A 15,105-nucleotide genomic window follows, 5' to 3' on the forward strand; every position below is an offset into this window, starting at 1 on the left:
GCGTCCTGGGAAGGCAGATGCTCAGGTAGAGGAGCTGCACCCCAAAAATAGCTCCTGCTTTCTGTGAAAGCCAGCCTGCTTCTCCTCATTTCGTACTTGTCACCTAATTAAAATATTTTTTCCCTACCTATCTTTTCATTTGCAATAGCAGCAGTGGCAGATTTCTTCCTCTCCCTGGAAGATTTCCAGCAGTGTGGATGTATGGGGAGGGCATATCTCCCCTTCATCCCTTTGTCTTTTAAATCATCAGTGGTTTCTCTTTTTTTTTTTCCCCTGAAAAAGTCTTAATTCCTCTCAGAGCAGTGAAGAGCTATGTTTTGTCTTTTAGCTCGTTTCCAAAGAAGTGACATCCTTGTGTTTGTCACCTGAAGTGTGCAGCTTCTCTTCTGCCTTCCCAGCTGGAAGACAGGGAGCAGAGATCCCAGTCCAGGCTGGAGCTCTCCTTCATCCTGGGTGCAAACCAGCTCCTTTTGGGGATGTGTTTGGCCAGGAAGGGCCAATGTCACCGAGCTGGTGGCAGATGTGCCTCACCCAGTGGGTTACTTGCACACGACACAACTTGATGGCAGCATCTGCCTTCCCTGTTGCTCCATGACCCTTCCCAGGGCTGCCAGCAAAACCAGAGGGTGGCAATCCCATGAGGAGGAGGTGGTGGTGGCAGAGCAGTGGCTCGGAGGAGCAGAGCCCACCAAGTGCCACGCTCATCATGGTCTGCCCTCCTCCGTGACCTGTGGAGCGCGGATGGGCTGTGTGCTGTCACCCAACCTTCCTCTTCCTGCTGCTGTGGGAAGGAGAAATTCAGAACTAGGAATTAACAAAGGAAATGCAGTGTTTAGAGCTGTGGGTTGTGTGCCAGGCTTTGCAAAAGGCTCCTGGTGCCAATGCAAACAGCCCTTACAACTCCCTCCCCCAGGGTGTTTGTTTAAGCCAACACATTGCTCTGCTAATTGGGAGATAGGCCTTGAAAACACAGCAGCAGCAGCAGCAAATAAAATCAGCTGTAGCTTGCAGCCCTTCCAGGAGGAATGTGCCCCTGGAAAAGGGGGCACTCTGCCCTGCTGGGGTCACCCCGGGAGCTGGGGGTGGTGGGATAGTGGGAATTCCACCCAGGCCATGGAGCAGGGGAAGCTGGTGCTCCTCAGCTCTGTTTTATAGCACATGAGGGTTCTGTGAGTGACAGGACTTTGGGAGGAGAGGAACACTCAGGTTGCTGGGTGCTGGTTACTGAAATGGGGGGTTTTTAATGTGGTTTTATGTGCTGGAGCCCAGCAGCTCCAGGAGCGTCCTGAGGAGCAGCTGTGGGCAGCAAAGCAGGACAAGTCCCTCTGCCCAGAGCCTTAGCTGGGGTTCTTAAAAGAGCATTTTGGGCATTTCTCTCTGCCTGTGCCCAGCCTTTCCTGTGGAGCACTTTGTGGGCCCCTGGGGATAAAAATCTTTGGCCAGCATGTTTGTGTATTTGCACTGTGGGCCCAATCCTGCTCAGTCCTGAGTTACCTTGAAATCCTGTGGGAAACAAAGGCAAAATCAAGCTTGCCTGGACTGAGCCACTGTTTTCTGGGTGTCCCTGCTGGTTGCCTGCAGACAGAGAAAGCCACCTGAGCTCTGGGCTGGCTGGCATGTTTGTAGTCAACATCACGCAGAGATTACAGCTGTATGGGTGTTGTCAAACAGGATCTGACACGAGGAAATCTGGATTTCTGCATCACGGCAAACCACCACAGGCACAAAGAGCAGAGGACTTCTGGGTTGGCTTCTGCTCTGCCACATTTGCTGCCACCATGGCCAAGTCACCAACTGGTTGGCAGGAGGAAGGCAGTTTTCCAACTTGCTTCCAGAGCAGAAAGGAGCTTCTCTCTCACACCTGAGCTGTGCTTTCCTGTGTTCCAGCAGAGAGCAGGGTGCTAGAGGGTTGTGAGGTTGCCCATGAGGGTCCTGGTTTGCTGTTGACCCACCCAGTGCTACTCCAAGGCTCCAGAGGCTGCAGCATTCCCAGCTTAGGGTGCTGATTCCAGCCCGCTCCCCCACGAGCAGCAGCCTGCAGGAAGGGTGATGGGAATTTGCTCTGCTGCAAGCACAGAGAAGATAAATGACCGAGTCAAAGCCTCTGATGGAGATGGATCCTGCCCCATCAGAGCAGAGCACTCAGAGCAGGATGTTCTCCGGTGGCCTTTCCACTCCAGGGCAGAGGGAGGGACAATTTTGCCTTTCCTCCCATGAGCCTTTTCTTATTTTCTCCTTTAATATTTTTTTTCTTTTTTTGATTCTGCAGAAAGCCTTCAACGCCCTGTGCCACAGCACTCACCTGTACGGCCGCAGGCTGGTGCTGGAGTGGGCAGACACGGAGGAGACGCTGGAGGCCCTGCGCCGGAGAACCGCCGAGCACTTCCACGGTAACTCCTGCTGTAACTCCTGCTGCCCTGGCCCTGCCCCACCTGGCACTGCCCTGCCTGGCACGTGCTGCGGGCTGGCAGGTAGATGCTGGAGCCTGAGGATGTGGGGGGAGGCAGGAGGCAGCCAGGCCAGGGCTTTGTCTGACAGCTCTGCCTGTGAGCTGTTAACTCTGCGTGTGCCACCTGCCAGCCACAGCGCCTTGGCTCCCTCCCCTGGGTGCTCCCGAGCTGGGGACAGGCTCTGTGCAGGCAGCACACAGGTTCAGAAGGACAAATCGTGTGGTGATGGGTTGGGATGCAGAAGGGGCTGCTTGGCTCAGGCTGCTGGGAGTGACGGCTCCGCAGATGACAGCACTGCAGGCTCCTATCGACAGCCATCGACAGGCACAAATGCATTGCTTGGCAAATATTTATGTAGGAAGGGCTCCCCTGGGCTGCAGGGCTAAGCTGGAGATCAATGCTCTTCCTCCTGCATCCTCTCCATCAGCACGTGCCTGCGGCCCGAGGCTTTGGCAGGAGCAGCACATCCCGGTTGTTCAGTGATCCTGACTGATCCAGTGATCCGCCTGCTCCTGAAATAGCCCAGGGCTGGTTGTTGCAGGCAGGGGAAGCTGCAGTTGGGTGCTGGCAGGGCTGAGGGGGGATGTGCCAACCCAGAACCCAGCACTGCAGCGAGGACACGTCGTGCTTGCTCACAGGAACGTGGCTCCGAGGTGAGGAGGGAGCTGCCCCCTGTCCCTTCTGTGGGTGTGCAGAGGGATAGAGAGGGGAAAAAAGGCTGCCAGCACTCTGCCTCCAGCCCCCTGGAAGGGGGATGCTCCTTCAGCTTTCCTCCCTGCCATAGCTGGAGGCCGGTTTTCCCACATGGAGCAGGGATGGAGAGGACGCAGAGCACACACAGCACCCAACAGCCAGGCTGGGACCACGCATCTCTTCTCACTGGTGACACAGACCAGAACCAGGCTTTTTCTTACTGATACCCGTTTCCCCACTCTCCTCCTCTTCCCACAAGGCACAGGAGCAGCTCAGACATCCCCGTGCTGTTTGTGGCTGTCCCATGAGTTCTCCTCTCCCAGCACAGTGCAGGTGAACTGTGAGGGTCTTCCCACAGCTTTGCAGGCCCCAGTGGCCAGGCCCCTCTGGGGACCGAGCTGGGAATGGGAAAGAAAAGATAATTTGGGGTCTTCAGGGCTCAGGAAACAATCAAGACCGAGGTCTGTGATGTCCCCAGCCCCAGTGTCAGCTCCATCATCTTTGTCACTGTATTTCCAAGTCCCGACCTGGGCTGTGACAGACGTGTCCTGCCACTGACTGCTCTCTGCTACAATTATGCACCTTATTTCCAGAGGCCATTTAGAGAGATTGGGCTCCCAGTTCCAGGTCTCCGCTGTTATTTGTGAAGGAGAGGTCTGCTCTCCCAAATCTTTTCTCTATGCAGGCGTTTGTCATGGCAATCAAGCCACTTCTGAGCCATCTTTTCAATAGGTCTAATAGATGCAATAAAATGGAATAGGCTTCCTTCCCATTTCGTGTAGTTTTCAGGTCATTCTTTATGGCTTGTTCTGAGGCTTTGTAATGTTCCAGGGGGAAGCAAGGAGCCCAGGAGTGGTCACGGACTGCCACAGGTGGGCTCAGTAGTTCTATCAGGAGTGAAGCCACAGCCCAGCCCTGAGGCCTGGGACCTCAGCCCTGCACTCCGTGCCGGCTCCCAGCACCGTCTGGGCAAGGTTTAAGGCTTTTGGCTCATTTCTGAGAGTATCTGCTCTTCATCCTGGGGCAGGAAGGTCTTAAATTAGAAAAAAAAAACACCTTGAGTTTTGTTTGCACCCCACTTTTCATTTGGGGAACCCACTGCTGCAAGGTGGCTGCAGAGCCCAAGAGCTGGGACAGGGACAGGGGAGGCTTTGATGCTGCTCAGGATAAATTTAGTGACTCTTAAAATGAGAAGGAGAAGCCAGGGAAAGGTTGGCCCGCAGTTGTAGCTGGATCCTCTAGAGCAGCCCCTAAGCTGGAGCAGGGTTGTGGCGAATGCCGCAGCAGGGCGGGGACAGGTGACAAACCCTGCCAGCAGCAGCATCTTGGCCCCGGCTCGGGCAGGGGATCCTCCCTTTGGAAAAGAAGGGTCGCTGATGCCATTGAAACCGGCAGGGTGGCTGTTGTGGCTCTGTGACCAAGGCACCCCGCTGCCCTGCAGCTGCGTTTGCCAGCCCTGGGGCGGGGGCAGCCGTGCGTCTGTGCCCTGTGCAGGAGGAGCGCTCCAGGCTCGCCCCTGCGCCTCTCCCGCGTCCCCAAAGCACGGAACCGCGGCTCCCCAAAGCCTGGAGCAGCCGCGCCCCGTTCCTGCCCGGGTTTCTGGAGGAGCGGCGAGCTGGGGGCGGCTGGGCGAGCACTCGCCCCGCCCTGCGCGGCCTCCGGGGCCCGGGGCCGTGCGGGGCCGGCGCTGGCTCCCAATCGCTCTAAATTGGCATCGACTCGTGTTCGTGCGCCCTGCCGGGGCTAACGTGGGCAGCCAGCTGTGCCGGGCCGCTCGTCCTGCTCCTCGCCATCGATCAAAGAATTAAATTGACAGATGGGGAATTTCGCCACGCCGGGAGGGCGAGGAGCGGCTTGCGGGGGGGTTTCTAGGGAGGGAGGTGTGTGAGGAGGGGGTTCAGTCGTGGGGGGCTGTGGGTGGCGGTGAAGCGGCCGAGCCCCGCTGTGGCTCCTCCCCGGTTATTTGCAGTTGCTGCTGGCAGCAGGGTTTGCCAGGGGAGGCACGGTGCTGGTCCTCCTGGCGGGGTGGGAAAGTCTTCCCTGCTGCCATCGCCTTTGTCACATCGCTCCTGCTTTGGCCGCAGACCCCCCGCTTTCCTTCTCCCTCACCTCCCAGCCCCTGGGCTCCCTTTTTTCTCCTTTCTCCTTTCCTTTTTTTTTAATTTCTTTTTTTTTCTGAGAGCATCTGTAACTAATGCAAACACATGCCGGAGCCGGAGAGTAAAACCCTGCAGGATTAGCGTGGCATCCGCAACCCTGCCACGTTCTAATCCCGTGGTAATCCCCCTCCCGGCCCACCCCCGCCGGCTTTGCCCATTGTTTAAAGGAAGCAAATGGGATCGTTAGCGGGCAAACCTTAACCAGCTTGGAGCAGCAGAACGGAAGTCGAACCAATTCCCAGTTCGCTTCCCCGCCCTCCTGGGTTTTTATTTTCCCCTTGTCAGACAAGAGGGGGATGCTCCTGGTGCCCCCCGTGGCATCTGAGGGTGCAGGGGGGGATTTTCCCTGCCAGCCCCCTGCCCATGCCACGGCAGGTCCCGCTCTGCTGAGGGATGCTCCCTGTGCACAGCATCCCGTATCCAGCTCTTCCTCGGCTGTGCAGCCTCACAGGCTGGGATCCCTCACGCGGGATCTCCGTGTGGGGCCTGCCAGGGTCTGGTTGGGAAGGGGTGGCAGGTGCAGGACACAGCTCCTACAGTGGATTCAGGAGATCAGACCGTGTTTGATGCCATTCCAAAGCAGGAGAGCTGGGAGCAGAGTAAAGGAGAGGGAGAACTGCTGAGCTGGCACCTTCCTCCAGGGTGGGTTATCCCTTGTGCCTTTGGGTGACCGAACTGGGAAGAGCTGCTGGAGGGTCTTGGGGTGGCACCTTGTGTCTCCCTGAGCTCAGTGGGGTGGGTGCTGGGAGGGCAGCGGGTCCTTCAGCACCCTCATCCCGCTGCCCATCCCCACAGCCCCCAGGGAGAAGGGAGGCAGGTTCTGGCTCGCTGTCAAGGAATTAATTGAAAAGTAAAATCATTAGATGGGAACTCCAGAAATGCAAAATTGTTGGGAGTTGGGGGGAGGTGGAGGGGGGGGATGTGAGCTTTTGTCAGGTTAATTTCTTCTGTATTGATGTTTTGTGACATTTACTTGTTGTTTATCTCCCGCAGCAGCTGTAATACTAAAAGAAAATGCACAGCTTGTTCCATTTATTTATTTTACACCTTTTCTTTAGTCCTATGGTACGTTTGTTTGTTTGAGAAACCCGGCGAGGCTTTTGATGTCTGAAAGCAGGATTTAAACAGCTGTTCTCCATGTGCTGCTGGGGAGCCGGGGGGGAGAGGGGGCTGTGCCATGGCTCCTGCCAGGAGGGCACTGCCTGCCCAGCGTAAAGGAGGGTGCCAGCCTCAGAGCAGGGACCAAATGGCTTTGTCACCTTGGTGCCAGGTGACAGGTGCTGGCAGGGTTCCCCGCTCTCCTGCATCCATTGGGAAGGGTGTGTGCATGGTGCTGTGTCCCACAGGAGTCACAGGGCAGTGCTGTGGTGTGGGGCACGAGGGCCAAAGCAGGGACATCACCGCCTGACGTGAGGGATGAGGGCTGGGCTGCTGGAATGGGGTGGTCTCAGCGAGGATCTTGGTGGGGCTGTGTCCTGCCAAGAGCCTGAATGAACCCCTGGTTAGTCCTGCAGCCACTTTTCCACAGGGAACTTGTGAATTCCACAGTGAATTGGGGTCGACAGGAAGGGCTGGCATCACCAGCACTGTTTGGGTGCTGTTTGCTCCCAAACTGAAGCACGGGTGGGAGGTGTTGGAATCCCAGCTCCTGCCAGGACCTGGCTGGGGAGGAGGAGTAGATTATGCCTTCACCTGGAAGGGTGTCCTGCTGCCTCCAGCCCCCTCAGCCCCTCCTAGGCACTTGTGTGTGGGTCCAGGTTGTGATTTTTGCTTTTCTTCTTCCCCCCTTCGCCCCCACCCGGGCCTGGACAGACTCCCCGAAGAAGAAGAAACGATCGGAGGTTTTGAATGAAATCATGGAGCACCTGGAAGAGGAGGAAGATAACAAAGATGAGGACATCTAACAGCTGCCTGGGGTCTGGTGAGGTGGGTCCTGGGGCAGTGGGGCCAGGCTGGGCACAGCTGGCCTTAAGGGTCACAATGCCCTGGCTTGCTGCAGGGTCGGTAGCGCCAGAGGCAGGAGAAGGTGCAATTCCAGAGGCTCAGCAGCCTCCAGGAAGGGATCCTACCCTTTGCCTCTCCCCCGTCACCCCACAGGCTCAAGGCTGTGGTCCCAGCAGTTCCAGCCCGGATCTAGGCTCGGTTTGGGCCCCATGCTGAGGTGAGGGCATGCCCTGGGTGTGCTCTGTGAGCTCCCCTGGCTGTTGGCATCCCCATGGGGGAAGGCAGCAGCATTGCTGCTTGCTGCAGCAGGAATCGCTGTCAGGGTGTGAACTGTCCCTCCCTGTGGCTGGGGGACAGCAGCTGGGCTGCCAAAAAATCAAAGTGCCCGTTTGGACACCACCCTGCAGCTGCCACCATGTCACGGACAGTTTGGCAAAGGCCTTTTCCCTGCCACCACCAAAACCTCCATGGCTTCTCTCCCTCCAAAGGCACCTCACTCCGAGGTCTGTGAGTCCTGGCTGGCATTGCTCCTCCTTGGTGTGCCTTGGAGTGGCATCTCAAGGCTGGAAAATATGGGACGGCAGGAGGGAGCCAGGATGAAATGTCTCCCTGAGGTCAAACCCTGCAGCCCTGGCAGCCCCTCACATCTCTTTGAGAGCCCCGAGCTCACCCTGTGCGGGTTCAAGAGAGGTGAGATGGGCTCGTGGTGTCCCTTGCGTGTGTTTGTGGCCACGGTGGAAAGCCTGGATGTCTGATAGGAATCCTGTTCACCAGCCACAGCATCTGAGCTGCATTAATCCATCCCTGCCGGCTCCATGCAGTGCCAGGGCTTTGAGATCACATCTGTCCCTTTGGAGCAGCTCTGATGCCGGGATGCCCCCAGGTGTGTGTGCTGTGAACCCCTTCTCCAGCCCGAGGAGGGACAGGACCCACGGCGCTGCTCGGAGCCCAGCCCTGTGCTCACAGACGTGTCCATCCCCAAAACAGGGCTCAGCACTGCTGGGCCTGAGGCTGCACAGCCCTGGGTGCAGTCCCAGGAGCAGGCTGAGCTCCTGCTCAGGGACCTGAGCTGTGACACCCCTTGCTGCTGCCCCAAACTGTGCTGCAGCTCCAGAGCCCTGCTGCTGCCATGGAGAGGCTTCCCAGACCCAACACCAGCCACTCCTGCCAGGACCTGGCAGGGCTGGCTCAGGGAACAGAGCAGAATTCAAGGATACCCATTTGGGATGTCTCTGTGTAAAACCCTCGTCCTGTAGAGCAGAGCAGCCCTGCAGCAGGTGGGGACAGAGGCTCGGGTGTGGAAGCAGCGCTGCCAGAGGGGGTGGCAGTGTCACCTGAAGTGGTGACAAGCTCCATCCCCCTTTTCTTGCTTGGCATTGGTGAGTGGCATTCCCGCCCCTGCTCCCACTGCTGCCGGCACCTGCTCCAGCACTGGCACAGCTCAGCACCCGGGGGTCACTGCAGGGGGAACTTCAGCCTTGGCTGAGTTAAATCCCATTTAGCAGGGATGTTTTACCACCCTGGCTCTGAAGGACCAGCCCAGGCCCAGCACAGGGGACAGAGCAGCCGGGCAGGGTCCCCTCCAGCATCACCCAGCTCATGGTTTCAGCAAAGCTCTGCAGTGCTGCAGGTTGGGCTTGGATTTTCCTGTGGGGTTTTTTTTCATCCTGGTTTGTTTTTTTTTTTCCCCTCTTTCCCTTCATTGTCTTTTGTGGCAGGGCAGGTTTCTTGCTGAGTGTCTCTGAGGTCTGCAGCGGCGACGAAAAGGATTAGCACAAGCAGAGCATGTAGGCTTTAGAGAACAGAGCAGAGTTTGGTTTCAACATCTAATTCAATTTGTTCTGCCGAGATTGAAATATGAAATGGTTGCCAGTCAAACGTTCAAAGGGGGAGGAGGGAGGAAAGAAGAGAGGGAGCCTTCTCAAATTTAAATTTTAATGAAAATTAATTTAACCCTTTGATATGTTTTAAAACATGTTATTTCCCAGGCTGGGAACAGGCTGGAAAACATTCATGAAGGTTTTTTTTTCCCCTGTACCTTCAAACATAATGAAGATTTTCTTTTTCCCTTAATGATACTTATCTTGTGGAGCAGTTTGACATTGGTTAATTTTTCAGGCAATTTGGTATCAAGGAAATCTGTTTGATGTGAGCGGGGGGGGGCTGTGTATGTGTGTACAGATACATGTGTGCCTGGACATTAATTATGGAAGTGCTGATCCCAGCTCTGGAGAACAGTTGGAGTTAACTCCTGCTCCCCTTCTTGGTTACGTATTGAGAATCCCACACATTGCACCCCTAAAATTACAGCAGCAATTCTCTGAGAACGAGCACACACCTGCTAATTACCCTGAATTCAAACGATCGCTTCAGTAGCTCTGCAGAAATCCAGCACTCCCCCACTGCCTGGGGTTTCTTTTTCCCCCCATCTGAAACAATCCTAACGATAAAATAACGCAAACTCTCTTACCTGTCCACGTAGCTGAAGCTGGGAACAGCCTCCCTCTGGTCCTTAACCTCGGCAGTGCTGCTGCAATGCTCTTGTTTGGTTTGGGAGGGGGAAGAGTTTCTTTTCTGTTACTCAGGAAGGTTTTGTCCGTACCTGATGATTGCACACTGCTTGTTGTAACGGGACTGGAATCAGCTGCAGCCCTGTCCCCCTCTTTTCTGGCTCTTGACACCCCAGGGTCGGTGTCACCGTGTGTGCCTGTCACCCCTCAGCTGCCCTGGGCAGAGCTGGGCACAGGGAGGGGGTGATGCTCATCTGGGTGTCCCTTTTGGGGTGGGAGTCTGGCTGTCCCCAGGCTGTGCTGGTGGCAGAGAGGATGAGCAGCTCCAAGCCTGAGTCACTCATCAGCCCTGGCCCTGCAGACAGGAGCTGGGGTTCAGCCATCCCAGCTGGGCTCTGGGGCGTCTGGGCTGTGCTCAGCCCCTGCTCTCCCCACCAGAGAGCTGAAAGCAGTGGTTTACACTCAGTTCTGCCTGTGGGGCCTGCAGAGCCCAGGCTGAAGCGCTCTGTCCCCGAGTTTCTGTCAGGCTGTGACAGCTCCATCCAGGGTGAGACCCCGGCGAGCTGGACGAGAGCCGGAGCTGCAGCGGCTGCAGCTGCTCCCCAGGCACCCTCCAGATCCGCCTCCCCAGGGCCAGTTCTGCAATTGGATTAGGATATTATTCAAATGCAGCTTTTTCACTGAATGGGAGGGTTAAGGGGTTTTAATGTAGAAGCAGCTCTCCCTCACTGCTGCCTGTTGCCAGAGGCCTGTGTGGGCTTTTATCTCCTTACGGGGACGGCCAGCAAAGCAAGGCAGGGCATGGAGGATCTCCAGGGATCCTGGGTTTGCTGGGCACTGCCAGCCCCTCTGCTGTGCCACGGTGCCCTGTGAGTGCCCAAAGTGACTCGTTCCCTTTGGAAAACTCCTGACCAGTCTGTGTTTTCCTCCCTGTCCCAGGGGAGGAGGCAGGAGAGCTGGCAGGGATGGGCAGGCAGCATCTCTGAGCTCTTGGTGGTTTCTTTTCATCACCACTGCACTGCCCCTGCCTACAGCTCAGGAATTCCAGCTTTTCTCATTCCTTTAGTCCCACCTTGCCTGGGCTTCCTCCCAGGGGCCAAGCAAGCATCGTGAATGCAACTCACACACCCTTTGCCAGGGCTGCAGGAAGATCTCGCATCCCCTGTGTCCTGCCTGCTGCTCACCCCAGGAGCCCTGGAATCTCCAGAGGGAGGTCCAGGTTGGACTTCAGGAAGAATTTGCAAATGCAAATTGAGAGAGTTGGCTTGGATGCTGGCTGGAGATTGGGGGAGCTTCTCCTTAATCACAGAATCCCAGAAGAAGCTGAGTTGGAAGAGACCAATATTCCAACACATCTGGACTTTACCCTGGCTCACAGCTCCGCCAGTGTTTGGCACCACATTCCAGCGTCCACCACCACATTCCAGCAGCCACCAGCACCTTCCTCAGCAGGAAATAGAGCAGGAGGAGGAGGTAGCGTGCAGCTTCCCTGGCTGAGGCACTCTGCTTCCTGTTTTCTCTAAATACATGCATTGGAGAGGAAGAGAAATCTTTGCATGGCCGGGCTTGAGAGCTCAGCCTTCGCCAGCCATGAATAATAATCAGGCTCAGTAACTCACAGTAAATAGAGATCCAGACTGGCTAATAAGGGAGGCTTTCACCCCAAACTGGAGCTGGGAAGGGAGGCAGAGAGAGCAGGACCAGGTGTTGGCTGGGGGGGTGTGCGCAGTGTCACCTGAACCGGTGACAACGGGAAGTGATGCCAGCACAGGAGCAGGGAGGTGGGAAGGACCCTGGAGAAGGGAGTGCCTCACCTCCCCTGGGACCTGCAGGAGCACGGTCCTTGTGTTCCACAGGCCACAATTAGTGCCATGTAATTAGGTTTGTCTCTCTGTTCCAGCCCCAGGAGCGTGGTGGGCCAGGGGGTACAGAGCCAGTGTCCCCACGTGTGACATCATCCCCAGCTCGGGGTTTAGCAAAGCTGCTGGGGCAGAGGGGGAGGGTGATGGGGGCTGTGGTGTGTGTCAGGAGAGGTGATCTGGGGGGGGGAAAGGTTTTCTTCACGTTCACTAAAATTTGGCATTTTCTGTTTACTTTTGTCCTGCAGGAGCGAGCGGGGCTGTGGTGGGAGCTGTGTTCAGGTGCAGTGGGGTGGGGCTGGGGGGCTTTGTCTGACGGGGAGGAAACATCCCATGGACGCCCCTGTGAGCAGGGAATGGCTGCCAAGTGCCCAGCACTGCACAGAGCAGTGACAGAGCCCTTCCCTGCTGCTTCCCAGCAAATGCTCCTCCAGCAGCACCTGAAGGCCCTGTTAGAGCGAGTGAAGACAAAACCCTGGAAAAGCCCCTCTGCAGACCTCAGCCCATGGTCTGGGCTACTGGAGTACGTGGAGTAGGAGCTGGAAGTGCCACTGATGGGGAGCTGGAGGAAGGCTGCCCCTGCAAGGTGTTCACAGCTGCTAAATGACTTGAAATTGAGGAGGGGCCTCCAGCCACCCTCCAGTCCCCTCAGCTCCCCTCTATGGGGCGGCTGGGGAGCCCCATGCTGCTGCTTGGCTCCCTTTCCAGCTCTCCCAGTCCTGCAGCAAGGAATGGCTCTGGAGTCAACCAAACCACAGCAGCTCTGTCCAAAGGCGATTCCCCTCCTGCCCTCTCCCGCCCTCTCCCCCTCTCTCCCATCCCCACACCACTGGATTAAGGATGCTCCCAGCACCCTGGGAGGGATGGGGCCAACAAACCTCCTTCATCTTCCTTTTCCCCATGACTTGGCTTCTTTAGGTGGGAAGAGGCTTTGGGATGGGCAGTACTTTCCCTTGGGGTGTGATGGGTGCTGTTCAATGCCTCAGCACCTCAGAGTTGATGGGTGGCACCTCCCTGTGCCTTCCCCACAGCTTAAATCATCCCCCACAGCCCAAAACTGGAGCTGGGGTTCAGCAGGGGTAACCAGGACAGCTTTATAAGGCATGAGAGGTGGAGAGAAAAGCAGGCTCCTGCCTCTCACACATGTGGTGACCCCAAATCTTTTTGGAGATTTGTAGCCCCTGTTGAGAAGTCCAGAGCTTTTTTCTCCCCCTGAGAAGTCCAGAGCTTTTCTACTTCATCAGCTTAGAAACCAGACCACAAAAGGCAAAAATCTCTCCAAGGAGAGATCTTGGGTAGGCAGCCATCCCCTCAGAGCCATCCTCTGCCCACAAAACCTGGCAGCAAAGCCCAGGCTTAACCTCAGCCTCAGCAAGGCTGAGCCCACACTGGAGCCTTCGCACCTGGCTGGGGCAGGGATCTCTCTGGTGTTTTGGGCAAAGCATTAATTTTTGTGTGTTGAGGTCTGGTTTTAAGCTGATGACATAGAAAACCTTTTAATTTCTCCCCCACGCTCTGGGTGGGTGTGTGGAGTGAGCTGGGGTTCAGCGCAGGGCTGGGAGTGTCCTGCTGGATCTAAAGTAACCTGGGCTGTTCAACAGAGCCAGCACAGGCAGAAGACAACCCATGGGGTGGCTCTGGTGGCTCCGAGGTCTCCGTGACACCCGCTGGGGAGGCAGGAACGGGCAGATTATGGGCAGGAGCTGCTTTAATTCCATTTTCAGCCGAACTCAGCCCGGTGTGTCAGCCCCAGGAAGCAGGAGGGTGGAGTGTCCCATCCTGGACTGTCCCGGGAGCAATCCCAGCCCCGTGGCAGAACCTGTGCGGGGCTGCAGAGGCATCACCCGGGGGTTGCAGCCCGTTGTGCCCCCAGCAGGATGAACAGGGCAGCTCCTCACCCCAGGCACTGCTGCGCAGAGCGGGAGCTCCTCCCGCCAGGGATCCCTGCTGGAAAACCAGACCTGGAAGTTTCTGATTTTAAGTTAAAAAATGAGGAACCAAGTCACCCCAGTGCGGTGTCAGCTGGGGGTCTGCGGGCCCGGGGGCGGCGGGAGGGGGCTCAGCAGGCAGAGCCTTGGACTTCGTTAGGATGCAGCCGCTGGATCTCCCATTTCCCTCTGATGGCTGAGTGTGATTGACACTTACAAATTACCCAGCCAAAAGTGTCGAGTCTTTGACCCCTGAGTAACATCTTTGGCAAGCCTGAGATTTGCCAGCATTTTGTCATCTAATTACTACAAATCCCTTGAAAATTCACTGGCTGGTGAATTTTTAATGCGGGACAATTTCAATGTGATGCATCGCCCAGATGGGCACGCGCGGGCTCCTTCCCTCTCCCCCCGCCGCCGCTTCCCTGCCCGCCCTTCTCCTCCTTCCCTCCTTTCTTTGCTCCCCTTCCTCCCCCATCCCATTTCTTACCTCCCTCCTGCCTCTGTGCATCCGTATCCATGGATCTCAGCTCCCCTGGGCACCTCCATCCAGGGCTGTGTCCCCTCGTGTCCCCTCGCTGCCTTGCTGAGGGAGCTGCTACATGGAATTAATTTTTTTTTCCCCATCTTCTCAGGTCTCTGGCTGATGGATGGAGCAGGAGAAGCCTCCATGAGGAGTCAGCCCACTTGTTGCCAGCAGAGTCCACTCGTCCTGTGAGCCCAAGGGCTGATTTACGCCGTGTGTCCAGGTCCCGGAATTCCCAGCCTTTGAAACAGGCTTTAAATTCAGAGAGGAAGGAAACTCTTGTCTGCTGGCAGCTCCTGGGCATCACTTCTTAAATCCAGGCAGGGATGTGATTGCCTTCATCTCAGCCCAACCTGGGGGAAGAGGAGCCTGGAGCAATGGACACTTTCCTGCTGACCCAGGGACTCCGACAGAACCCACTCTTGACATCTGAATTAAATCACTTCTGTACATTAAAAACCACATTCTGTACATTAAAAACCCTATTTAAGTTTGCCAAACTGAGCCACGTCTGGGCTTTGTTTGGCTTTGTTCCTTCTCCACAGCCAGGTAGTTTTTGGGGCCGATAGGGAGATAAGAGCATTTTAGGGGGGAGGCCTGGGGTTTGCTGTGCTGGGCTTTGTGCCTGTGTCACTCCTGTCCCCGCTCCCAGGCAGTCGCCTCCCGTCTTTCCTTTCCCAGCTTTCAAAGGGAAAGAGGCTTTGCTTTTCAACCAGGGTACTGCTTTACATATGTAGGCAGCTGATAAAGTATTTTCACTTTGCCCCTTTCCCCTCTGGGAATCGCTGTCTTACGGCAAAACTGTTTTGTCTGACAAGGGCTGCAACAGATTACACGTGTTGGCTGCAAACACGGGGCCTTTTTTTACCCCCTTCCCCTCCTTTTGCTTTTTTCTTTAAAAAGAACTAAATAAATATCTCGGCACTGCCAGGAGGAGCTCTGCCTTTCGCCTCGAGCCCCCCGAGCAGCCCCGTGCTGGTGGCATCAGACCCCCTGCGCGCAGCCTCTGGCCGCGCTTGTTTCTCACCGAGGTTAA

General features: G+C 56.3%; 1 protein-coding gene across 1 annotated transcript in view; it reads left to right on the top strand.

The window, feature by feature from the left end:
• RBM19 (RNA binding motif protein 19) overlaps positions 1-14,573 on the top strand; it is a 51,258-nt gene extending 36,685 nt beyond the window's left edge. The window contains exons 23-25 of the mRNA XM_039561085.1: positions 2,270-2,390; positions 7,115-7,228; positions 14,179-14,573. Coding sequence (XP_039417019.1) covers positions 2,270-2,390; positions 7,115-7,206 — 213 coding nt within the window. The 3' untranslated portion in view covers positions 7,207-7,228; positions 14,179-14,573. The remainder of the gene's footprint in view (positions 1-2,269; positions 2,391-7,114; positions 7,229-14,178) is intronic.
• The last annotated feature ends 532 nt before the right edge of the window (positions 14,574-15,105 follow it).

This window comes from Corvus cornix, chromosome 15 (assembly GCF_000738735.6).
Source record: "Corvus cornix cornix isolate S_Up_H32 chromosome 15, ASM73873v5, whole genome shotgun sequence".
NCBI classification, from domain to species: domain Eukaryota; kingdom Metazoa; phylum Chordata; class Aves; order Passeriformes; family Corvidae; genus Corvus; species Corvus cornix.